The sequence below is a fragment of the Neodiprion virginianus genome, chromosome 5, assembly GCF_021901495.1.
Source record: "Neodiprion virginianus isolate iyNeoVirg1 chromosome 5, iyNeoVirg1.1, whole genome shotgun sequence".
Lineage (NCBI taxonomy): Eukaryota > Metazoa > Arthropoda > Insecta > Hymenoptera > Diprionidae > Neodiprion > Neodiprion virginianus.
In genome coordinates, this window is record NC_060881.1 from 32,963,535 (window position 1) to 32,989,884 (window position 26,350).

The 26,350-nt window shown below is 35.5% G+C and overlaps 1 protein-coding gene across 8 annotated transcripts; it reads right to left on the bottom strand.

Moving 5' to 3' along the window:
* Positions 1 to 3,478: 3,478 nt before the first annotated feature.
* Positions 3,479 to 26,070, bottom strand: LOC124305752 (single-stranded DNA-binding protein 3). Of its 8 annotated transcripts, none has more exons than XM_046765496.1 (14): positions 25,933 to 26,070; positions 24,536 to 24,608; positions 24,380 to 24,441; positions 24,188 to 24,272; positions 23,944 to 23,985; positions 23,730 to 23,816; positions 20,934 to 21,041; positions 19,279 to 19,353; positions 19,100 to 19,148; positions 18,320 to 18,349; positions 15,855 to 16,066; positions 14,314 to 14,484; positions 13,703 to 13,903; positions 3,479 to 4,815 (listed from the first exon to the last, which is right to left on the bottom strand). In XM_046765496.1, exons 1-14 carry the CDS (start codon positions 25,986 to 25,988, stop codon positions 4,711 to 4,713), a joined length of 1,356 nt encoding a protein of 451 aa, XP_046621452.1. In that variant the 5' UTR covers positions 25,989 to 26,070; the 3' UTR covers positions 3,479 to 4,710. The 8 variants fall into 8 exon arrangements, with proteins under 8 accessions (XP_046621452.1, XP_046621457.1, XP_046621458.1 ...); XM_046765498.1 differs by lacking the exon at positions 3,479 to 4,815 and adding an exon at positions 5,057 to 5,372; XM_046765500.1 differs by lacking the exon at positions 3,479 to 4,815 and adding an exon at positions 6,613 to 6,944.
* Between the last annotated feature and the right edge of the window lie 280 nt (positions 26,071 to 26,350).

Consider the following 26,350-nt stretch of genomic DNA (forward strand, 5'->3'; position numbering starts at 1 on the left):
GGGGAATGAACGACCGGCGAGAATCCTGTCCCGCGTGTAGGGCCTGTCCATCCGCGCATCAGACGACGGTTAAAGGTACTAGTACCCAAATAGCATCCACACTTCGGAGAGTGGAGGCCGTGAATGCCAAGTGGTCCTCGTCCCTTGGTAACTACCGCTATTTGAAGGCACCAGAAACGACGCCAGTCGATGTATCGATCCTTGAAATTGTGCCACGAATAGAAAGCGTCGCTTCGTCAAGTGGCCGGCACACTCTTTGAGGAGGCTCCAACTCATCGTCACGGTGACAGAGAAAGAGAATAGCACGGTGGACCAAGGGGGCAAGAGAAAGATACATGGAAAGAGAGAAAAAGAACTGAACTGCGGTGATTTCCGTTGCCTCCACGACCCGTACACCGTTCGCCAAACCCTTCTTCAACTTGGACTTGGGATGCTGTCGGGCGATAATAAGTGTCACCTTCATTACGCGAGCAATTATAATCATTAGAACTAACCAAAAGTTGCATCCACCAGTATGCGCGAGGATGGAACCTGGTGAAGGGTACTGCTTCTACACGGTTTCAGATGTCTTTGGCATCGGACCTGAACCGCACCGGTTCGCCACTGATGCAGCGAGTCAATATTCTCCGCGTCATCTCGAGTGGCTGGTGCACTCCTCGCGTATGAAACTTGTTCGAATTAATTAGGATCCCGTCGTTCTCCAGCATCGCTTCGAGCAACTCCTCAGGCTCTCCGCTCGCGGAATCGTTTCCGGTATACTCGTCACTGCAGCAGTGGTTCATCTGTGCTCGCAACAGCGTCGGCCGAATGATCGACGGTCCCTACTTTCAGGTTCTCGTACAATAATCGCGATAACGAGACATTGAGAGCGGCTTCATCCGCAATCAGGTCATTCCGGGTCTCCTAGGCGACTCGCTGAGTGGGTATCCACCAACGACGCAGTACCCGTATCGCCTCATGGTTAACGAATCAGGTCTCGCACGTCACAACGTCGCAGTGTGACGTCACTATCGTCAAGTTGGGGTGCTGAAGAGCAAGACGAATATCCCAGTGTTGGAATGCTCGAAGAACTTCTCAACCGAATTGCTCTTCATCTCAGGGGTGACGGATCATGTGAATATCGCACTCGTGGACAACCTTGTTTACCAATCTCTCCTGTTCCCTCTTCTTCTTCTTCTTACCGCCCTTAATACCGTCAGTGAATTACGGTGCCGTACGAAAAACAGTCGGTTATCCTCGACAGCTTTCGTGCTCTTACACAGTAAGAAGAATTTTGATGTGAATTTCCGCAGACTATAATTCTATGTCAATCCCTAACACTATCGGATGGTAAATTTTCGAAATAGATTGCAAAAATAGCACATCGACTAATTTTGGTATCACATTTTGAACAATGTTTAAAAAAAAAAAACCCAAACTCGAGTCTAAATTATCACCGCAAAATTTTTCCCTCAACAGGGTACGAATTTACATCCAAATTCAGGACTTTATCTGTACGGGGCGGCTGTCTGTTCCAATTCCCTTTCTCAGAGTTGGAAAGAGAGTAGGTGTTACCACCAAGGCTGGGAGTGGTGAACGCATTTCTGTCGAGTATCAGGATAAATTCTTTTTTCGGGTGGCTGACTGGGTGCGAATTGACGGGCAATAAACAAGTGGCCGATCTTACCCCGCGTCTTCTTCTTACCAAAGAAGAAATTAGATTCTGCTGAGGTTGTGTACGTCACGCGGGGCACCAACACTCCTCGGGCTGGTTGGAGTTTTTTTTTCGCGAACGTCAGCTGTAAGCCGGTAACACGGTGGTAAGGGGTGCCCGGTTTGGCTCAGTCCCTAGCCTCTGGGGCGGTTGAGGACCGCTTCAGGTGGATGAGACGACGACGATGCACGATAAGCACGCCCGTTCTCCAAGTCCTTGTCTCTCTCCTACCGCGCCCTCGCCTCATCGCCTCCCCCCATCCCACCCCCTACACACACCGCTAGCCGGGATGCCCCCCAACACTTCCTGTGACCCTGTTACTCCTCTTCCCGACGCCGCCGCCGCCGCTGCTGCTGCTGCTGCTGCTACGCCCTCTGCAGTGGCAGCGGAGTTCCGCAGCTTCGATTCGCGCTTTATTGCATTATTACGTTTCAGCTGCCTTCGTAGAGCGTCTGGCCTACTGCCGCATATCCTGCAGACGTCGCGCGTCAATCCGTCGCCATATTCGGTTACGCCTAGACTCCTTCTTTGATTTCGCTTGATTTTTGTTTCTTTTATTCATTCATTTTCTTTTTTCTTTCTTTTGTTTTCTGTTTTACTCTTGTTTCGTTCGAACCTCGTACCTCGTACATGATGCGCGCGAATGCCGCAATGCCTCTGCGGATATATGTATGTACGATCTTTCTCCGTCTCTTGAGCAGACCTATTGTTTCGAATGACTAGGCTTTCGAGGGAACGAGAGCGGAATAAATAACCCGCAACTTCTTACCTCATCGTCAGCTGTGATATTTAGCAGACGATACTGCAATTAAAGCGCGGCTACTAGAATTATTCTGAATTTTGGTTACTCATCGATTTTTTTTTTCTAAATCTCCCTTGTTCCAAGTTTTATCTTTTTTTTTATAATATCTTGCATAATAATTTTCAACTCTTCTCGTTCTATATTGTAAATTATACCTTACCTGAGCATGCTGAATATCAAAATTACGATGGTCGTCGTATAAACAATTGACAGCGTTCAATCGTTATCCGAATGTGTGATCATGTTGATCGAATCGTAGACAGAAAAAAGGAACACTACGTATATAGGATAGAGGACATTTATTTTATTTAATATTTATTATTATTATTATTAGGTTCATAATTATCATTTATTCTACCGACACTATATTTATATTTATATTTGTATTTATATATACATATATATGTATATATGTGTATATAGAATATCCTACATTATGTCAATAATTATGCGTGGATTCAAAGGACGTTTTTATGTGTAGTAGGCGTGTTTTGTATAATTTTCACAGGTGTTAGAAGTTTTCTTAATAACCATCCATCCATCCGATAAAAAGTCCGCAGTAAGTGCTTGCGTGTTGCGTTTGTGTGTGCGTTTGTGTGTGTGTGTGTGTGTGTGTGTGTGTGTGTGTGTGTGTGTGTGTGTGTGTGTGTGTGTGTGTGTGTGTGTGTGTGTGTAATAAATGTATGTATATTATGTTATTACTTTGTACCACCCATAAAATTCGCTTTGCCCAGTATTCACCCGGCTGGTAATTGATCAAGTACAAATTGTGATAGTGAATCTACTACCAGCCATAGGTCACAGTTACAATAGTCGATCAATCATAAAGTCGTCTCTTATTATTGAAAATCTCGAACAACTATACATTGTACACAAAAACAATATATGAATTATATCCCCTCTCACGATTCGTTAGTATTACAGTAAAATTATCATCTTCATCACTATCATCATCATCGTCATAAACATCATCATCATCAGTGTTTTTTTTTTTATTTTCCATTTTACTTCTTTTTAAATTGAAACAGTTGGATCGTATTTAGGAAAAAGAAAACAAAAAAAAAAAAAACAATCGTCTGCCGATCAACGCAGTATTCCAATAAATAACAGTTTTAATTTTTGCGATTCTTTTTTGTTTTGTTTTTTTTTTTTTGTTTTTAAATATATACTGTATCGTATATATACACATGTGTACGTATATATTGTTTTTCGTCATCGCGATTCAAAGGTTCGTCGTTTTACCGATCCAGATTGGGGTAAAAGTCAAATACGAAAAAAAAAAAAAAAAAAAACCACCGGGGGACGAGAAAAACGATACAGAAGAGGTATTGATTATATTTTCCAAACCATACTAAAATCTCCATTTCTCATTATTCTATGCGAATATAACCCTTTGCATTGAAGAAAAAATCAATAAATAACAAACTGACAACGGGAACGAAAATTAAAAATTGATTGATCAACGAACATCCCTTCGGTGCTATTAAAGTAAACCGCAATACTTTTCGAAATTACGTACAAAGACTCTCGAATATATGATCATATATTTATAGAACTGAGGGACAATAAACGCGTTAAAAAGAAAAAAAAAAAGAAATCTTTCTTTTTTTTTTTTTTTTACGCGTACGGTTTTCTTTGCTTTGTCGCTGCTGTCTGCGTACATCTAAAATATATACATATATATATATACACATACCGGCATATATATATATATACATAAATATCTTTTCCGTACGCGTGTATATTTGTATAGTTTCTTCTTTCATTTTTTGTCCTATTCCTTACGTCGTACGATGTATTCAACACCGTTTACAAATATTTGATGGAATGGTTCGTGCTTTTGTTTTGTTCGTTTTTTTTTTTTTTCTCGTTTTCAATGTTTTCGTATTCGTTACCAACAAAATTTTTTGCGTCTCCTGCTTTTTCGTCTCTGTCGTCGTCGTCGTCGTCGTCGTCGTCGTCGTTGTTACGTTCGTGGGAATATAATGTTATTGGACATGTGTAGGTCTACGTAAATCATTATAATTAAATCATTCGGGCATTATTATAAATATATATGTGTGTATACGAGTATATGTATTTGTATATGTATATATCTACATACATACGTATACATAGACATGTGAAATTTATACATGTATATATACATATATATGTATAATAATAACAATAATAATAATAATAATAATAATAATAATTCTTTCTCTATATATCATTATTGCATGAAATAGTCTGGATGATCTGAATCCTTTTCAAACCTCTTCGCTTCCTCTTGCATGCTCTCCTTGATTTTCAGTATGGCAGCCGACTCGGTCTGATCCTGCGAACCAACCAACACCAGGCCGGTTACACGTAAGGTCAGGCAAACCCATTGACAGGGCACCTTACCAAATATGCGCAGCGTTCCACCAAGATTTCGAAACGAATTATTATTATTCATTTTTTTTCAATTTCATCATTTCAACAAAAAAAAATCACGATTTTCCCTAAAATCGGGAAAAAATTCAACGCAAGCTCGAGAAAGATTTACGAATTTTTTTTATCTTTTACTCGTTTTGATTTTTTATTTTTTTTTTTTTTCTTGCCGCGACAGAGGTACAAATAAAAATGAAACTTTCGAGACGACGCAAAGTATCGTGTCGTGCTAAAAAAAAAAATTTCCACCGACGTTTCAGCGTGGATCAATCGCGTGCTGATTTTATTTTTTATTTGTCTCGATTGTTATTGTTATTTTCGTTTTTTTTTTTTTTTTTTTTTTTTCTTCCAAACGTTTAACTCAATTCAATGAAATATACTTTGTCAAAATCTTATGTTCGAATCTTGGGGAGAATGCTGGCTGGCATACGCGTAGCGTAGTGTGGTGGTGCGTTGGTGGGGCTACGTTGGGTCACGAAACAATATAAAGGTAGTAGCAGTGGTGAAATTGGGTTGGTGAAAAAAAACAAAAAAAAATCATCATGTATCGGGATTTCAATTTTCCAGGGTGCTCTGACCCACAACACATGGACGTTAAAACTGTGAGAGGCTTTTCTTTGTATTGTATACGCCACACCGTTATTGAATGGTGTACTAATTAATATAAAACTTGAACACCGCGTGTGAAAACAAAAATACTTGTCATCGTTTTTCAATTTTTTTTTTTTTTTTTTCTTTTTTTTTTGTGTTTGAAAAAAAGTGAGAGAGAGAAAAAAATAAACAAAAAATAAATTAAACGAATTCAGGTAAAAAAAAAAAAGAAAAAAAAAAAAATAGCGAAAATCAAATGAATTGGATACAAAACGAAGTTTCACGAAAGCAAACAATCAAAAACACCTGCCCCCCACACCCACGCACACTTCGCTAAACTCGATTATAATGTATGTATTTTTTTTTTTTTTTTTTTGCATTTATCAATTATTGTTTTTCATCTACATAATTTTTTCTTTTTTTCTTTTCTTTTGTGAACGCATTTTTCATCAATCACTTCCACACGCATCCATGTGCTACAGGTCAGTACAGGCTAGTACTATATAGCTACCATATATTTAGTTTTCCTTCCTTTTTTTTTTCTTTTGGACAATATAGATATTTTTCATATATTTTTATACTTTCGTATTGCATACCGTTTATGCTCGTTTGTCTTTGACTAAATCGCAATATTGTATCATGTGTGGAAAATATGTTACAGATCGAGTGTTTCGTGTCTGTCTACAATACAATATTATAGTATAAGTAAGTAGACACATCGGTAACGTGCACGAAGTGCGGACAGAATGAAAATCAAAGAAGTTCTAATTGAAATAAAGGTGAAGAGGAAGAAATTTCGAATGTTCAAAAATCAACGACAATTTTTTCAAGTTGGCTGAAATATGTTTTTTGTTTTTTTTTTTTTTATTTTTTCTCAAAGAAAATTTACACAGCGATGTTAAAAACGAAACAGCGAAACACCCGTTCTGATAAACCGAATGAAAACCACGAACCGAGGGAACAACAAACGCTACAAAAAAAAAACAAAAAAAGAAAAAAAAAGATGGTATGAAAAAAAAAAACATGACCAGCAAGAAAAACGATAGATATATATATACCGGCAGCCAGCACCCTGCGGGTTATTACAAATAAAAACAAAACGCAATATATCTCAGTGTAACATGATTACATTTATTGTCTCGATCTCCCTGGCATATATAGGCATATATATTATTATATGTCATCAGGCGTATATGGCTTACAACGTGGGAGTATTGGAGAGTATACCATTTAAATAAAATACTATATAAGATACGTTTACGTTACAAGATGTGCCACGATATTATTGAATTTTCCAACTACTCCGCGACTTTTTTTTTTTTTTTTCTTTTTTTTTTTCCTTCCATCACTTCGTTGTTCACGTTTATTTTCAACGATAATATGGATCGAAAATGATTTCCACATCGCGTCGATTCGCTTCTTTTAACCGAACGTTAGGTCGGCCTCGACGAAGAAAAAAAAAAAAAAAAAAAAAAAAATAGAAAAAAACAATTTGTAAAATAACGTTACAACGTTCGGCAGCTTTATATTCGTCAGTATATCGTCCAAGGACAGATTGTGAGGAATAAGATTAATAAATAAGTAAAACGGAGGATGAAAATAAAAATAATGAATAAATAAAAGTAATTAAAAATGTTAACAAAGTCACATTAATCGTTTCTCCTTATCCCCCCCCCCCCCCTCTCCGTCTATATATATACATGTATATATATATATATCTTTCTCTCACTCTCTCAGTCTCTCCCTTCCTCGCTTTGTCTCTCATCATTTCCCGTTCCGTTTGGATAATATTTTCTCCACCGTTCATCAACGATGAGATGAAAAATTTATTCTTACTACATCACGGTCAATACGAGTAAACAAACATGAAGCGAAGCGCGGTAAGGGAATAAAAAAAAAAAAAAATTAAAACAAAAACACAAGAAGACGCCATCGACAATATCGAGAGAGAATGGAAATCTTGGAACGTAAGCGTACCTGTTTTTTTTTTTTTTTTTTTTTCATCGTGTACATTCGAACTGAACATGATAAAATTATGTTTCGCTGTAAGAGAATTGTCATAATAGGAGATATTACGGTGATGTACCTTCGAGTACTTTTTTTTTTTTTTTTCTCTCTTTCTTTTCTTTATCAAGTATCTTTTAAGTAAAAGTAACTAACAGCAGCACAGCATAGTCTGGTACTGACCTATAACCAACGGCAATAACATACATGTATACACATAGTATATATAATAATAATATACACATAATAATATGTATATACAAATATATGTAAATATGGTGAATTCCATACGTTTATAAAAGGAGTAAAAAAAAAAATTATGTTCCACGTAAAAAAAAAAAAAAAAAAAAAAAATATAATGAACAGATATTCAATAAGATTTATAGATAAAAAAGAATATTCCAGAATTCGTTGCGATTGAATTGATTTGCGGAAATTCTTTTTTAAATATACTCATCTACACATGTATTTTATAATAAAATATATCGTATATCATTCCTCAATATCTCTCTCCCCATTCCTATTGTATGCATCAATCAAGATTATTACTTTTTTTTCTTTTTTTTTTTCTTGTTTATCATCTCACTCACTCACAGTATAATATATTATATACCATAGGTTCAGTACTGCTCGTATCGCCTGGCAGGCATAAAGAATGCACATCCTTGCCTTGTTATTTAATCAATACAAAAATATTTCTTCTTTGCTCCGTATTCTCTTTCGTCAAACATTTTTATGCACATATACACGCGTATATAAATAACACATATTTATACACGCGTGTAGGTATGTATAAAAAGAAAAAAAAATATATATACACATACAATATTCTTTCACATATCTCCCAATAAAAGATACAATCCATCCAATAGTTTTGCCAACTTCTTTCGTAGTATTTTTTCTTTTTTTTCTAATTTCGTCTTTTCCCTTTATCCAAGCGTACAAATCGATCTTGGCCGTTTGAGACTTTTAATGATATATTGTATATATGTATATATGCCCGCCTAGGAGTATAATTCGAACAATATGTTCCATCATACCATGCGTAAACAGGCGACGTAACAATGCGAGAATTATAAAAAAAAATCGAAATTAGGCAAGAGTCACGGACACATACGCCTCTATACATCGTGCATACGGTATCATATTCTTTATCTTTTCCACCATTTCCATTCCACGTGTATTCTACTCTGAGTAAAAAGGAGTACAAAAACAATTTACAGCAGGAATCGTTTCACAGAAATTCGGACGGAGAAGACGTAAAGATGAAACCGTAACGAACATGTGAGGAAGAAATTTGTTGTAAAGAAAAAAAAAAAAAAAAAAAAAAAACATTCTTTTTTTTTTCTCGCAAATCGGGAAATAACGGAAAGATTAATATATCATTTGCGGATAGAAACTTGGTACAGATATACGTTATTAAAATAACAATAATAGCAGTAATAATCAGAATATAATAATGATAGTAGTAGCAGTGAATAGTAACAATATTATTGATGGATTTGCCATCATATGACGAATCTTCCGATCATCGATTATCGTCGCAATTCTTGCAATATATCATATATATATATATACAAACATGTATGTATAGGTAGTGATAAAAATATGTAACCGTCGTCGTAGTCGCCGCTTAAATTATGTACAAAATATTATTTCGAATTGAGCAATTTTAAACACCAAAAAACCACCCGTATTTATTATTATTATTATTGTTATTATTATTGTTATCATCATCATCATCATTAGTATTATTATTATTACTACTACTACTACTACTACTACTACTACTACTATTAATATTATTATTATTGTTGTTGTTGCTGTACCACGCGAGTTTTAATTAAAAATAGGCTGCATCAGAGTGTTTACGCGTATTTAGTTATGCGCTGCGTATTGTGCATGTTATATTTATGTATATATCTACAACTTATATTACGGGTGAAATAGTGAAAATAAAAAATAAAAATAAAATAATACCTACAACCATGTAACCTAATGTGAAAAAGTGGCCATATTTTTCTTACGACATTTGCATCGCGTGGATAAAAGGGCGGGGGGGGGGGGGGGGGGAGGGGGGGATGAAAAGATTTGAATCAAGTTCCGCTTAGCACCTGAATATTTCTCCGTTCCGACGATAACATGCCCGAAGCGTTGCCAACGAAGAGAAAAAAAAAAAAATGGAAACAAAAATTGAACCTCCTCCATATCAGGTTACGTTACAACTTTAAAATGTTGCCGAAATCAGACTTTATGATGCAAAATTGATAATCATTGACAAAGAAGCGAGTATACGAAATGAAAATTAATGATAATAATAAAATGTATTAAAAAAAAATTAAAAAATAAAACGTCGATCACATGTTTAGGAAACTGTGCGTTTGTTTATAACAATATTTTAAACCGCGCTGTATTTATCGTGAGCTAATATTTATATATACACATTACATATTATAAATATTATATATGCAGATGAGCAATTGAATGGAGGGACTCGTTAAATACATGAGTTTCAGTATATATATATATATATATATATATATACATAAACAGCAGTACAAGTATGTGACAATAGTGTAAGTGTATCGCCCTCGTCATTGTATGTAAGCCTTCGAAACTTACAATTAGATTCTAGATATTGTTTTTGGGTATGATGTGAGAAAAAAAAGGGGGGGGGGGGGAAATTATGCGATCAAAAGATTTTAGCACAGGATGCGAGGAGAATTTAACGGGAAACCCGTGACGTGGGATAAAAAAAATGTACATAATTGAATAAATAACGTGCAGAAAAAGGTTTATGAATGAGTCGATATTGGTTAGAATATCTCACAATCTGATATTAACGAAAATTGAAAAGGAAAAGATATGAAATAGTATATTGTGTACCGAATATTGCGAATACGCGAGGCGTAAAAAAATTTGAGGTTAGGTTGAAGCATGGTGCAAGTAAACAAGGTGTGTTCTCGCGTGTCGCTGCCGCTTTGACCATTGAGAACGTGCCCTAACGCGACGTCGCTTATATTCAACTATAATTGTTGTCACGTCACGTGGGGGCTATCACGTGACTTTGTTATCGCGCACATCTTGTTTCCTTACACGATGAGATGAAGCGTTGAAAAATGTCCACTCGTATATAACTACACTTGGATAGAGGATGGCCCAAGATGTTTGACACGCTAGCGATTTGGCGGCCATCTTATAGAGGCACGATCTATTTTATGCGCGGGAGATTTAAACATGAGAACTCTTTGTGACAGTTACACATCCGATTTGATTAATGAATTTATTCAATTTCATTGATAAAAGGAATCCAAACCGCGGTTGGACTCGTTGACATGGCGACAACATTTGACAATTTACGAAAATGACGTCACACGTGTCGTTGGACCTACAAAATGGCGGCGATTTTACTGTTTCATATTGCACCGCGCTGGGCAGCGCGATTCTCTATCTAGCGTAGCTATATATCAGTGAAAATGTCAGATTTACTCCACAACATCTGTCTGCGAATGCGCAGAATCACTTTGCCATTGTAGAAACGGGTACTTTGTGTACGCAGAACATGTATGAAGAAAAATACGTAAAACGTGCTCGCGTTACATAAAAAAATAAAAAAAAAAATAAGCAAATAAATAAATAAATCAACTCACGAAGCGAAGTAATTGCCGTAACGGACCGAGAAAGTGAAGAATGAAAAGAAAATGAAATATTCGAACATACGTTGAAGTGGTAAGAAATTGAAAGGATGGATCCGCGAACGAATATGATAAAAAAAATAATAATATATATGTATATATGTTGTTTAGAATAGACAGGTTAACGTTTGTAAGAAAAAAACAGCCTTTTTAGTATAAAATAATTTAAGCACCGTCTATCTCTCCGTCTCGCCCCCCTCCCCCCCTATCACTCTCTCAATTTCGCTCTCTCCCTCTCTCTCTCTCTATAACCATTGGTAGGTAAATTCTCAAATAAATACGAATCAAGATTATGATTAATAATATCATCGATAATAATGGTAAGAATAATAGTATTCTAATGACAGTAATAATAATAATAATAATAATAATAATAATAATAATAATAGTAATAGTAATAATAATAATAGCAATAGTAACAGCAATGATAATATAATAACTAAAGCGACAAATCGTTGACGGTAAATATTATGCGATTATGTTAAGATCCGTATGATATAATATGTAACGAAACGAGTGCGAGAGAGAAGAAGAAATAACATAATACAAAATGGAGGTGAAAATTCGAGGAAAAAAATATATTCAATAAGATAATAATCGTATTATTTATATTAGATATCTATAGGTACTTTTGCAACCTTTCTGAGTATTTAATGCAGCGAAAGCAATTGTTTTATTACACGTACACACACGCATACACACATGTATGTGCGTATTTATGTCTGTAGTATTTTTTTTGTTTTTTTTTTTTTTTTTTTTTTTTTTTTATGGCGGGATGCAGTAGTTAATTAATTAAGAAAAAGTAATATAAATATCATTGTCATTTTCAAGTCTTATATTATCTAACTGTATGCATATATACTAATTGTAAGTAACCAAGATTGACACGATTGAAAGTCAGTCGACCGATTAACGGAGCGTAATATTTGCGTGATGGTACGATGAACAAAATCTCGTGAGAGTGAAAGTGGAGAGCGTAGAATAAAAAAAAAAAAAAAAAAAGAAAAGAAAATAGGAAAATAAATGCATGAACGTGATTTGTATCAATCTTTCGAATAAATTTATATCGATCAAGTCTAGTACCGATATTTCGACAATATATGAAAGCTAAATGCACACGTGCCGATTGAATAATTCACGATTTCAAATTCGTGATGATACGTATGAGTAGAAACTTCCTAATCAAATGACTATATATATATATATATACCTTGCAAAGTACAATAATATGATTAGATGCAGCTGCCGTGAAAAAATTCCGCAAATTTTATGAAGGTTGGAGTATTTTTATTCTTTTTTTTTTTTTTTTTTTTTTTAGGCGTTGCGATTCGCGCAGAAAAGAATTTAAAAACAAAAAAATAAAAAATAATGCAAAGACAATATAAAAAAAAAAAAGTAGAGAATAATAAAATGCAGAATGAAAAAAAATTAGCGTATATACAAAAAAATCATTTGCAAAAATCAAATAATACACTCCGTTGCTCGGAGGAAAGAAATCAAATCGAATTAAGTAACCCAACCAAATGTTTTTATGCATATATACATATATACATACATACATATATATATATATATATATATATATATATATGTATATATGAATACGCTTCCTTAAAAATAAAATCTCGACTTATTCCTTCTTTTTTTTTCGTTTTCTTTTCTTGTAATCATAAAACTATATAGATATTAGATGTACATCTAAGGGCAAGCATTTATCAGGTAGCACCTTCTCAAGATGAGTATACAGAAATATATATCTATATACATATATATGTATATATATATATATATATATTATATACACGTGTCGTCGTTGTATTATCACTTCCGGTATATCGAAAATAAATCCCTGGTCGTATTGACGACGCATGTTTAGTTCGTTCGTTCATTCTCCTCCATCATATTTATTCACACGCGTGCGGACACAACTCGGCAACTTCTCTCGTCAAATTATAATGTGATTCCTAACCTCGTCGGTTTTTCAGTTCTTTCTTTTCTACTTTGGTTTTTTTTTTTTTTTTTTTCGTAATTTTATAATGTTTTTTTTTTTTTTCTCTCTGTTATTCTTTCAACGATTGATGGGGAGATCGGTTATGTTACGGACGTATATGCAAAAGATACGCGTAATTTGAACATGAGATCGACGTTGGCAAGAGGAGAGGTAAAGCGTCGAGGAAGAGATGAAAAAAAATTAAGATAATGGTAAATAAAAATAAGAAAAAAAAAAAAAAAAAAGGCTTCCGACAGAAAGCAAAATACAACATGTACCAATTATATGTAAACCCATACATATACATATGCATATATATATATATATATATATAGATATCATACACGTGTATATGTATATATATGTACGTATGCATGTATAAATATGATATAATTAGGTACTAGAAAACAAACAAAGAAAATGGAGCAACGACGCGACTGTTTTTGTTTTTTTTTTTTTGTTTTTCCGTATCACTACATAGAGTCGTTAAAGAACCTGCTGATATTACTCACATTCTCGCCTGGGCCACCAAAACCGCCGAGATTGTAATCGCCCATCCCACTTCCGCTATCCTCTCGCGGTGTTCCCGGACCGCCGTTTGCCGGACTGTTCTTCATGCCGTCCATACCGTCACCGTTCAATACCGGGCCCATTGTGTTGGGACCAATGGGACCCATAGGTCCGCCTTCGGGTCCACCGCCCATTGAGAAATCCTTTAAAACGCCAAACGAGAAGCACGTGAAAGAAGTCGTTTGCATGAGGTTTCAGGACGCTCCTCGATTTGGTTTCGGAAGAAAACAAAAGAGAAGAGAAGAAAAGAAAAGAGAAAAAAAAAAAAAAAACGGTAAGAGTTCATTCGATTAAAAATGTGCACAAGGCGAACAATTATTCCAGTCACAAATTTTTCACACATATGAATGAACAATTAGAACTTTTGAATGGATAACGAAAATTTGCTATCTCGTTGTGCTTTGCTACTAATCAAACATATAAAAAAAAATAACAATTTCCCGGTCCAAATTAATTAAGAGCGACCCTAAATTGACATCTGATTGGTTTGTTTGGGCGTTCGAGTAAGCGGATGTCGAGGATTATTTCCTGGAAGAATAATCGAGGAGCTTACACCAGGCATGTTTCCTCCCGGCACGGGTTTCATCATGGTGTACATATTTTCACCACCGCTGTTACTGCTGTCTTGCGGACTCGGCATTATCGGTGTACCTGGTCCCGGGGGACCCGATGATCCCGGTGGACCCCCGTAATTTCCAGGTGATGACGACGAGTAGTTCATCGGCTGCGGAAGTGAGAAATCGTAAGGTGCGGGATGATGGAAGCGTCGATAAAAAAAAGTCACTCACGGAGCCAAAGTGGCCACATCACGAAAGCGCGAATTCCGTGTTCGCCAGAGCAAAGCTCTGATATTATATTGAATAATATATTGTTGGACATTAAGATGTTACGGGACGTATATTCCCAACCAAAAGTGAGTCTCGGTGAGGATATTGAACGCTTCGCGATTAGATAAGAATCAGAAAAAATTCAATCATAATTTGTTTAATATCATACATGATACGAAGGATCATTTCGTGTATCTATGTTTTCCTATGAGATTCAGAATCCTTGTGAAAAACACGGTGCGAGCCTTGTTTCTTGGTGATGCCTACTTTTCAAAAATACGTGTATTATTTGGAATAAGTCTACCGAGAATTGTTTTCCGGTTAGATCCTGTGTTAAAATCACAGATTCGACATTCTTTCTTTGCAGTATTAAACCGGTGAATTGGCCGATGGTTTTGTACGTGTAAAGATGTAATTGTCAGTTTTGATGTATTTGAATTTAAACATGTTCTACTTTTAACGATTTCGTGATGATGCCACCGCAGGGATGCATCGAGTGCGCTGTTCGGTCCGAATCAATTACTTCTTTTTGGTGTGTTTGTTTCTTTGTCGTTTTTATATTGAAGGGATATTGCTCTAACCTAATTGAACTTGATTCACCTTCATCGAACTTGTTCGGTATTTGTTTCGTGATTTATTATTTGGGGAAATGTTTTCATTGGATTGCACACCTGATGCATGGTTCTTAGAGGTTAGTTGACCATGAATCGAAAACTCGTGTTAATTTTACTGCAAGACAGTCGTACATTGAGTATTTGTAGAATCATTGAATTCTGAGGCTATAAAGGTTTCTGAAAGAATACAAAAAAATAAAATATACCAATCTCACAAACAAGAACTTATTGTTGGATATCGATACTTCGTATCAAGTTGCCAAAGTGGTCAAAATTTAAAATTTTGTCACGTAAGTTCGTTCTATGTATTTCACTACACATACAGCAGGCTGATTTTGTTTGCCAGACTATTTCGTACCAAGTAATTGAAACATATGCTAAGCATTCAACAACGTTAACATGATGAAAAAAATTGTTTCATTGAATTCGAATCTAGAAGATTTTTAACCGTTTCCCATCGATTCGAAATAAAATATCGATATCGAAGCTTTTGCTTGTAACTCCGGAATTTTCTGCTTACGTTTTGTTTTCGATATTTTCAGAAAGATTTTCGCAGCTCGCGAATATAATAATAATTTGATAAATACTCAATGACCGACCATTTCGAAATAGAATTAGTCAAAAGTATGAAAAAAGTCTGTCCCCCAATTTACCGTTGACGTGTTCGGTTGCCACTGTGGTCTTCCGCCCGGTCCAGCCATGCTCATTGGTGGCATTCCTGGACCGCCGGGACCTCCTGGTCCCAAACTGCTGTTGGGCGGCGGGCCTCGCATGCTGGGTCCGTAACTTCCAGGTCCCATGGGTCCCATGCCAGGACCGCGAGGTGGGTTCATTCGCGGATTCATCGGATTCATGCCTGGAGGTCCTAAATAGAAACGAGAAACTTGGTGAAAACGCTAGGCGATAGAATTGTCGGGTAAAACAATTTTTACATAGATTATATACACACATATATATATATATATTGAAAATATATATGAGAACTGTAAGGTAGGGCTAATTTTGTTATATACGATAGGCATATGCGTATAGGTATACATATACGTATTACGTGCATACAGAACGTAACGACAAAATTTTTGTCGGTTATTTATTTTTTGTTTTTTCTTCATCATTTTCTCAAGCCAAGCAGCGAGAAGGAAATTTATAACGGAACCCAGAAACTTGTGTGTACTAAATTGTAAAAAAAAAAAAAAAAAGTTCGTACTACGTAATTTACTACATGGAAGACTGCACGCGATTTTTACAGATTGTAGAAATCTTCTCGAGCATCATTAAAATACGGTTTTCGTTTTCATCGTATTTGGCTTCTGATCATCGTTATTGACGAGTATTACACCTAATTTTGTTCCAGGGACGTATTATTATGCGTATACCCATACGTGGACACAGGTATAAGTAACGCTAAGACTACATCACATTCATTCTACAATATAAATATATTAATTATTCTCTTATACGTTAGATGAGAAAGACTGTGTGTGCAACGTGTGTATGAGAATTTTTTATTTATTTTTTTTATTTTCTGTACGCATGTACATCGCATACAAGATGCGTTCCGAAATTAGCTCCCAGCGACGACGACAATCTTTTGTCTCTTTTACGCTGCCGAGTCAGCGATTAATCTCTGTCTTTGTCCTAGGGAATTTTCAACCCTGCCAGCTAGTTTCGTAACGCATCGAAAATGGCGCGTAATTTGAACACAGAGAATCGCAAATGTACATACACGAGTAATAATATACATATATGTATGCGAGCGATAAGAGATAGAAGACATAGAATCGAGTTTCAGGACGTATAAGATATTATGCATGTATATTTACTCAGCAAAAGCGATCAACAACTGCAGCAAGAATATTCAATATTTTTTTCCTTTTTTTTTTTGTTTTACGTAAGTATTCCAATTCTTTTTCCTTATCTGCACGACTTTGATGTTATTTATTATCATTATTATTATTACTATTATCATTCTACTTCTTCAGGCTTTTACCTGCAATATTAACGCTTTGACACGAACGAAGCAAGTTACCGGTTAGTATGCACGGTAAGTTTTATGTACTGTTCTAAATTCCATTATTATACGTTGCAACGTTCGACTAGGTATACATACAGGTAAACAACGACGGAAGATCACTTTTGTATCGTGTGAGCAACACGTTATCGAGCAGTTAAAATTTCCACTCGATTAAAACGCACGATTACAAGTGTATGCTTGTAAATGATAAATTATTACCGACGTATCATGCAATGTGACAATGCCGTTCGTTAATCGTACGTCGTTGATGAAATATACGTACTTGTTTCTTGTTTCAAATTGTCTTTGCTTTATTTTCTTTTATCGTGTTAGTAAAAAAAAAAAAAAAAAAGAAAAAAATATTTTCAAGCTTGATGAAAATAAATTTACGCAAAAGATAATAAACAACAACGGTTAACAAGAAGACCTACATGCTGGAGATGAGAATGCCGGAGGCAGAAGCAATGGGGACTTTTGTGTTGTAAATAATTTATTTGTATCAAATTTTTTTCTCTCTTCATCTTCTTCTTTTGTAATTACGTGTATTTGATCGCAACACTCGCGGCTTTACGAACGAAATTATAGAGAGAAAACATAGAAAAAACAATACCAAACGCTTTTTTAGAATTTCCGTTTGTTCTTTTTTTTTTTTTTTTTTTTGTTCTAGCCGTAATATCATTTCGGCTATTTTAAATCCTCATTGCGATTAAAAAACAAAGCTGTGCGATTTTGCTCCACGGGGATAAATTCCTTATGTACATAAATATGTGTACGCATGTAAATGCATGCACATACATTATATGTGTGTGTGTGTGTGTGTTTCTGTTTGTTCTGTGTTTGTATGTTTGTATAATGTAACGTGAAAAAAAAAAACCAGAATAATAATAATAACAACAGTAGTAATAATAACAATAATAATAATTAGTAAGGGAAAAAAAAGTGAATAAATGAAATATAAATGAGTATAAAAGAAAAAATTATAATAATAATAATAATATACACAACATATGGATGTATGTGTATAGTGAAAATATGAGAACAGAAACTAATTATGCTTGACTAAGTCATGTGAGTGTGATTTTTGTCGCTGGCTTTGCTTCCTACCTTGCCACCCTACAAACTCTCCAGCTTCGCCTGAGGAACACAAGAGCACACATTAGTATGGCAAGTAGGTAAAAAGGTCAGGTATTGATGATGATAAGCCTAATTACAGAAAAACATTGCGGCGCAAAAGATCGTTGGTAAAAATTATTTTACTTTGATCAGTTCATCCTCAACTTTCGACTGAAATTTTTTTGTCAATCCTTGTTTACTCTACGTTGGTGAAAACAACTTTGACGATGCGAAACAAAGGGGAATGAAAAATTCAGGTGAGAAAATTTTTTAACAACATTTTCTTCTACATTGTCGAACAATTCAGTTGCGCCGCCGTCGGTAATTAGACGATTCAAAAAACCAATCCAACGCACTCCACGTCACAGTGATGCAAAATCCAGATTTTTTTTTTTTTTTTTTTTCCCACCTCTCGTTTTTTGGTTACAACCACTATGATTATAAATATTATGACATTGTTATAATTCATAATGAATTATCTTTGTTTTTTTTTCCATCTATATTCATTTTTTTTTCCATTACTTAATTATTGCTGTGTGCGATCGTTATTTGTTTTTCCAATATTTCTTCTATTATTGTTTCATTTTGTACGATTTTTTGTTTATCACGTACACACATGCATCTACGTAATTCTTGTCTTGAAACGCTCTTAGTTTCGCGACGACATGGAACGAAGAAGAAAAAATAAAAAAAAAAAAAAAAAAAAAGGTAAGACGAAGATGAAGAAAAACAACTGCACAATTTGGAAAACATCGTGTAATTAAAACTCACCTTGTCTTGACGGATCCATGTTATTCGGCATCATTGGTTGTCCAGGAGGCTGGAGAAGGATAAGAAAGAGAAGAAAAAAATCAATATTATCCAGAGAACGTTTTTCCACTCGACTTTATCATTGTTATTATTTTTAGTATTGTCGTTATCACGGTTTGTAAATAAAATTCACAACTCACCCCATTGAAATCGTTTGCCATTTGTGGCATGCGAACGCTGGGCCGAGGTCCAGCAGGATATCTTGGTCCCATGAACTGAAATTCGAAATAGTAAAATAAGTTAGAAATATCCGTCCGTAGGTTCGGGAATTTTTCAAAATAATTTTCTTCATATTTTCACAATATTTTAAACACTGTTTGACAAAGAAATTCTATAACTTGAATTGAGGATAGGAGATCGAATAAAACTCACAACGGGTTTGGCTTTGAGTTCAAAAATTATTTGTAACAACTCCTCTACCCGTGAAAACGGAGAGAACGAAATAAAAACACAAAAAAAAAAAAAAAAATAAAAAAAAAAGTTGGAAAAAAGAATCGAAAACCGTAATTGAAATAAAATCAAACATATGTCGATGATCATGACGATGCGGAATATCGTCGCCGTAAATTTCAACTTCAAATTTGTTCCTCTAATTTTCATAACTCGTTGATTTGCGCGAGTAAGGTAAAAGCCGCGTGTGATTTATTAGTGATTGTCACCGTATTTTTCGTTCAACGTTGTTTTCATTCTGTTGTTATTCACGTGTATGTACATGAATGATGAGTATAAACATAAGTATAGTATAGGATTAATAATGCACAAACTGTGTGAACGATTAGCACTCCCGAAACGTATAAGTATATAATATATATACATATATATGTAATAGTACAGGATTAGTGTAAGACAGACAAACCAGACGAAAACAAAAACGGTGAAACAATGAAGAGATGGTAATTTGACGGGGAGACACATGAAAAAAATTAATAACTATACGCAAACGAACGAATTAATTTGCGGAGGTTACAATAAATGATGCGTGAGTGATTTATAATATGTTTAATGACGAACATTACAAACAACCAGTGCAAAGATTTGTGTATAAATCTATAAAAAAAAAATAAAAAAGACAAAAAAATATAGAATAATGGAAGCGGTTGAAAAGGATTTATCAACGCCTTACCTTAAGAACTCTGCTGATAAATGTTCTGGCCTATTTTTAGAATGTCTGCATGATTTTTTCGACGATATTACGAATGTTAAAATGAAAAATGATCTGTTTAAATTGTGAATACGTTTTTGAAAATCTACAGTAATTAATCCGACGCTATGAACCGATGCCAATAATATGTAGATAGAAGAATTTGTGTGTGCTCAAAATGATGGTGAAAGACATTTGATTTCATTGATCCCTGAAACTGATATTTTTCCAGAGAAACTATTCAAGCAGCTTACCTCAAGATTCGTTGATCACATCGTGGATTGTTGAAAGATTGTTACGTACACGTAAATCGACGAAGAACGACGTGTTTCATTCTTTTTGAGTTTAGAGAAAAAAAAAAAAAGTCGGAGAAAGAAGTAGCAAAAAATTAACAAACAAGCAAATGCTTCACACTACAAAGAATCAAAACGATCATGAATCGAAATTTATCTTTCTACGCTGATTCCATGATGAAATAAAGCACGTCGATATCATCAATTTCATCTCAGTTTTCGAGACTTTGATATCAGAATTTTTAGCGTAATAGAATATGCGGAAATATAAAGACTATGAGGTGGCACATGATGCATTATAATACAAGTTAGACACAGAGAAACGAACGAGTATGATGAATCGTGTCGAATGAAAGCTTACCTGGGTGGACATCATCTGCGAGTGTGGGGGCGGGGGTGGCTGGGGGTGCTGAGGAGATGGCTGTGATGAGGGGTGTGTGGGCGGAGATGGTCGCATTGTCGAGTTGTTCTGCAACAAGCAACGCAAACAACATGGACATGTAGCGACATTGCGATTTCACAGGCAACAGCTATTTTTTTTTCCTTTTTTTTTTTTTTTTTTTGCTTCTTTCTATATATATGATTAATATATATATGGATGTATATAATGTAGACTAGAAGGCACGATAGATATATGTATATAACAAATATATGCATGTGTAAGACTAGTAACAGTTATTATGCATCAGGATATTTGATTCTGGGTAGTGATGTAACGAATATAAGTTTTTATGTATTCGCAAATGCGAATATTCATCATCGACATTTTTAAATCTGGCGCCATTTCTCTGCACCTAAAAGTTGACGATTGATCGACTGACTGACGCACCGTAACAAGTAGCACGCCATAGGTTAGAGCCGTTTGCATCTTATTCCGGAAATTGCCGAGCTGATGCGAACCAAGCCGATGGTTTGTTTGATTATTTAACGACAAATTAATGACAGAAAGAAATTAATTTTGGCGTTAGAATTTCATTGGAACGAGAAGACGAACTTTTATAATAAAAGTTCATTATAAAACCAATGTTTTTGGTCTCGTTTAATATTACTTTCACAATTTTTGTAAGCTGAATACGAAGTATTTGTGACGATCACATTCACAAAATATTCGCAAGATTTGTGCCAAGGCGGATGCGAATATTGGTTACATCACTAATTCTGGATAACGCTGCGTGTATTTAAAAGAAGGATTATCGTCATTCTTGCATTTTTTTTTTTTTTTCTTTCTTTATGTATTCGCAGAATTGATCTTTTTCAAGCAACGCGACATGGTAGAAAAAAGATTTCGAAGTATATATCATTCAAGCTTGTCAAGAGATGGACGTTTTTGCGAAACCAGACACACTGAAAAAAATATTAAATCCATAAACTATGGCGTGTGTGTGTATTTTTTTTTTTTTTTTTCATAATCAGACAAGTGATTCCAAGACAGTTTTTTCCCAGTATGTGCTATCTATGACCATGAATCAGTAATTTAAATACACTGTATCTGCGCGCCATTAAATATTGGTACGCCATGGACGTTAAATTGACGAGTGGATATTAACTAATCTACATTTTAGATGCAGGCTCTGACGTTAAAAAGATAAGCCGCATATTCCCAACCAAAGGTAAAATTTGTTTTCCCATTTTCTATGTTTGTTTCTTTAGATTTTTTTTCACTGAAATTTAGACTTTATTTGATTTAAATTAGAAATTTTACGCAATGGTTTTGAATATTTTGGCGTCAAAGAGAACTCTAAACTTTTATAGGGGTATTCTAGCATCTAATAACAGACAAAATTTTGCCGGCGTGAAATTCTCCTACAGTTTATACATTTGCTGAGCGTATAATATAATGAGTATAGACAAATGAAACATATACACGTATATATGTAGTGATGAATGTAACGAACATAAGAAATCGATACAGTAAGGAAGAATTCGTAGACACGTAATATAATATATATATATGTATGGACAAATAAAAAAAACCAAACATAATGGTGAAATGGTACACGAATGCACATACAAAAGTTAGACACATAGCAGAGGTACAAATAAGTACATTTAAATATTAAGTACAATGTATAGAGACAAGCATAGCATAAAATGTTTGTTTAGAGTATCATGTGTGTGTGTGTGCGTGTGTGAATTGATCGTGCAGTGTAAAGTATCAAATTAATTTCCGATTTGTTTCAACGAAATTTCCAGCATCACGACTGATCAGCATTTTAAAACGCTTTGTTTTGGATTATTGTTCAAAAAACAAAAATAGAACCGATGAGTAATTGATTTTCGCTACGAGCGAATGGATCGACTTTTATCTTTTTCATTATCAACAGATGAATATAAATGTCATGTTATACGAATGCGTGTATTATCGTGTGTAATGCATATATGAAAATAAAAACGTCGTGCAGTTTGTCTAATATTTTATGACAACAACTAGATAGAACTGTGTTAAATTGTGTACACTATACATTCTTTTATAATAATTATTTATCCAATGAACAGATTCGGCGTGTGTGTGGAATTTTTTTATTATTATATCTCCCGCGGTTATTTCGAATTATTAATTTTTACTTTTGTCCTCATCTGAAGTTGCACGATAATTTCGGTTATATGTAGATTTTATAGAACGCGAGCATGTTTGACGCGTTTTTCCGTGCGTGTTTTCCGTGCACGAAGTACCCGTATCTATGACGGTAGAGTAAGTCTGCGAATGCGCATGCGCGGAGTACTGAAAAGACCGATTTTAAGTCCTAGGAGTTAAAAGTGGTACTTTCTGTACTCCGCGCATGCGCCGTCGCGAACAAATCCGACATTACGCGACCCCGACTTCAATTTCGTGCTTCGTGAAAAAACGAGCAACATACTTTTGTCACATAAAGAATCGCGTGAAACAAGGAGGCAGCGGTCTTTTCGCCTCGCGGATTTGCAGTATTCATCTTTGGCTCACCCACGACTCGTATTGCAAACTCACCGAGTTTTCCTGCTTGTTACACAATATACTATTACGATGTAATGTAGTGACGCGACGGAAATGATAACACGGATAGTTACATCGTATGTATGTGGAAAGAAAAAAGGTAACCGAAACGATGTAAATAAAGATTAAGAACGAAGGTAATAAAAAAATCGGTTACAGGTATCCGGAGAGGAAAAATGAACTTACTGGGAAAAATCCTGGGGGCATCGGGCCACCAGGCATGCCGTCGTTGGGCGGCATCTGACCGAGCGGAGAGGGCGCTGCGCCAGCATTCTGGAACGATTTATTAAGAAGTTCGGCATGGTGAACGATGATGGTAGAGCATCTCACGAACGAAATGAATTTTGCGATAATGAATAAAGAATTTCAGAGTGAGATCTGTGCCGACTGGGATACTTACGTGTGCAATGCCGTTCACGCCGTAACCGCTGTTAACGAATCCCTGTGTGTGAAAAGAAACAAAAGTATTAGTGACGAATAATTGACAAAGGCATGCTAGTATGCTGGTATCTTTTCTATCGTCTACGACTCGAATTCGTTCGAACGTTACGAGTTTTCGAATTTACCAACGAACGGAATGATGTATCGAGATTTTAATAAAAGTGAATAACGTTTCGTCGTTTATATGTATAACTTTTACTAACGTAATCGTGAAAAGCTTTGGCCTCGCTGCTATGTTCACACGTTTCGCGTCTCTCTGGTGCGGCGCAATACAGGTCCCAGAAAACACTGAAACAATAAATAAGTGATTTGCAATTTGTTAATGAAACGTCGGTTGGAGGAATGAAAAAAGTTTTGTAAGAAAACTGGCGATTTAATTGAATTCGTAGACTCACCACCACCAGGAGTGTAAGAATCCGGGAGGTTCTCCAAGGGTGATGTTTTTTTCCCATCGAATCTAGAACGAGAGAACGTTTATTATATGAAAATAAAATTTTGTATTTCTTGTATTTTTGACGCTACGTCGTATTTTAATACAGATGAAAATTTACCTCCGAAAGGAATGTCTGTGCAGCTTTTTGTGCTCCAACATGAAGGAGGTATTCGTAGACGTAAAGTGCGAGTCTGGAACAAAATCTCTAATCAAGCATTGCTCGAGGTTCACGATACACGATGAAAAAATCCCATTATCGGATCTTGCTGTGAATGCAGGATAAATGATCGGAAGAAGGAATATAAGCACTAAATAATACTCGTCAAATTTATTGTTTTCGACAATCACGATAATGACGTTGGTTTCGTATGATTATACGTGTAACAAAATTAACAAAAACTGTAAGTCGTTAGAATAAGTCTGTACGAGTGGTGAACATACATGCGTATCTTAAATAATACAGACGAAACTAAAAATCGCAACACCTTCTGCGTTGCAGGAGAAATCGAATCCTGCATGTGTCGACGCAACATTCGACTTTGATAAATCGAAGGGTGTAAAAGTTCGGTTTGTAGAACGCAAAATAGAATGTAAACTTGTTAGTATAATGTGTAAAATTAGATCACGCGTCTCTCTCTCTCTCTCTCTCTCTCTCTCGCTCACTCTCTCATTCTTCATTCGTATATACCCGTGGCGTGTGCGTGTGTGTATGCATTAATACGCGCATGTGTGTATAATAAACAAAAGTGGACTTGTATTAAAGCATGTAAGCATGTAGAATCGTAGCCTTGATATTAATTTCTGATTTGTATCAGGTACCTGAAGAAAACTAAAACATTGTAGAAAATTTTTATAAAAATAATGTTATCGCCATTCGTCAACGTTCAAGGGGGGTGGGGGGCGATGGGTCGGAGCACGAGAAAATCCATCGGCTAAAACTTCAGCCTTAAACCGCGCCACGACAGGACCGTCGTAATGGCATGTATATGTATATCTCCAAATATCAAAGTCCACGTACTTCAAACGCAAACAAAAAAAAAAAAGACTCAACAGCCCCATTGTATACGCAATTCTGAACACACACACTTCAACGCATTTTCATTTGAGGCATAAATACAGTAATGGCATGGTTTCTATGAAATCGCATTAGTAAATTCGGAGAATCCGTGCCATTTCTTTGTTTCTGACTCGAATGAAAATGGATGGTAGTGTTTTTGTTCAGAATTGTGTACAGAATGGGACCTTTAAGCTGTTTCAGATAAGTGGACCTCGATATTTCAAGATGTGTACGTGGACTTCGAAATCGACCAGGACACCATCTTAATAGGTAAAATTTAAGGAAAAATTGAAAGAAAAAAAAAGAGAAATACGTCTACAGTAAAACAGTGATTATTGTCAGAATAATTGTACACAGGAGGAACGAAAACGATGCTTAGAAGCGACAGACAGCAACAACAAAATACGGAGAAGCAGAGAAAAAAAAATGGCGGCTTAAGAGATAAAGAAAATACCTACTTTTCACGAGCCTGACCGTCCGAGGGTACAGTTGAACCTTTACCTTTCGCGTACATGTTCAGTTGTTGCGTGGCCGAGTTATTCTCGAATTTTCAGACAATTGAAATACAGGAAATATCGGCGGAGTACCGAACAGACTTCAACTGGTAACGAACAAAGTATTTTATAAACTCGAAGAAGTCCTGTGTAGTGAACGACCGACGATCGAATGTACTTCCGTCCCTATTTATTATATATATATGCGTATACGCGTATGTACAACATCTATGTATACATATATATATATATGTATGTGTGTGTGTGTGTATATCTCTGTAGGTTTTACGATCAGTCACGGTATACAAGCCGATGATACTCGACTGTGTGGTTTTCACATAACGCGTAAGTCAACACTGGATTGATCCTTATATTTGACCGC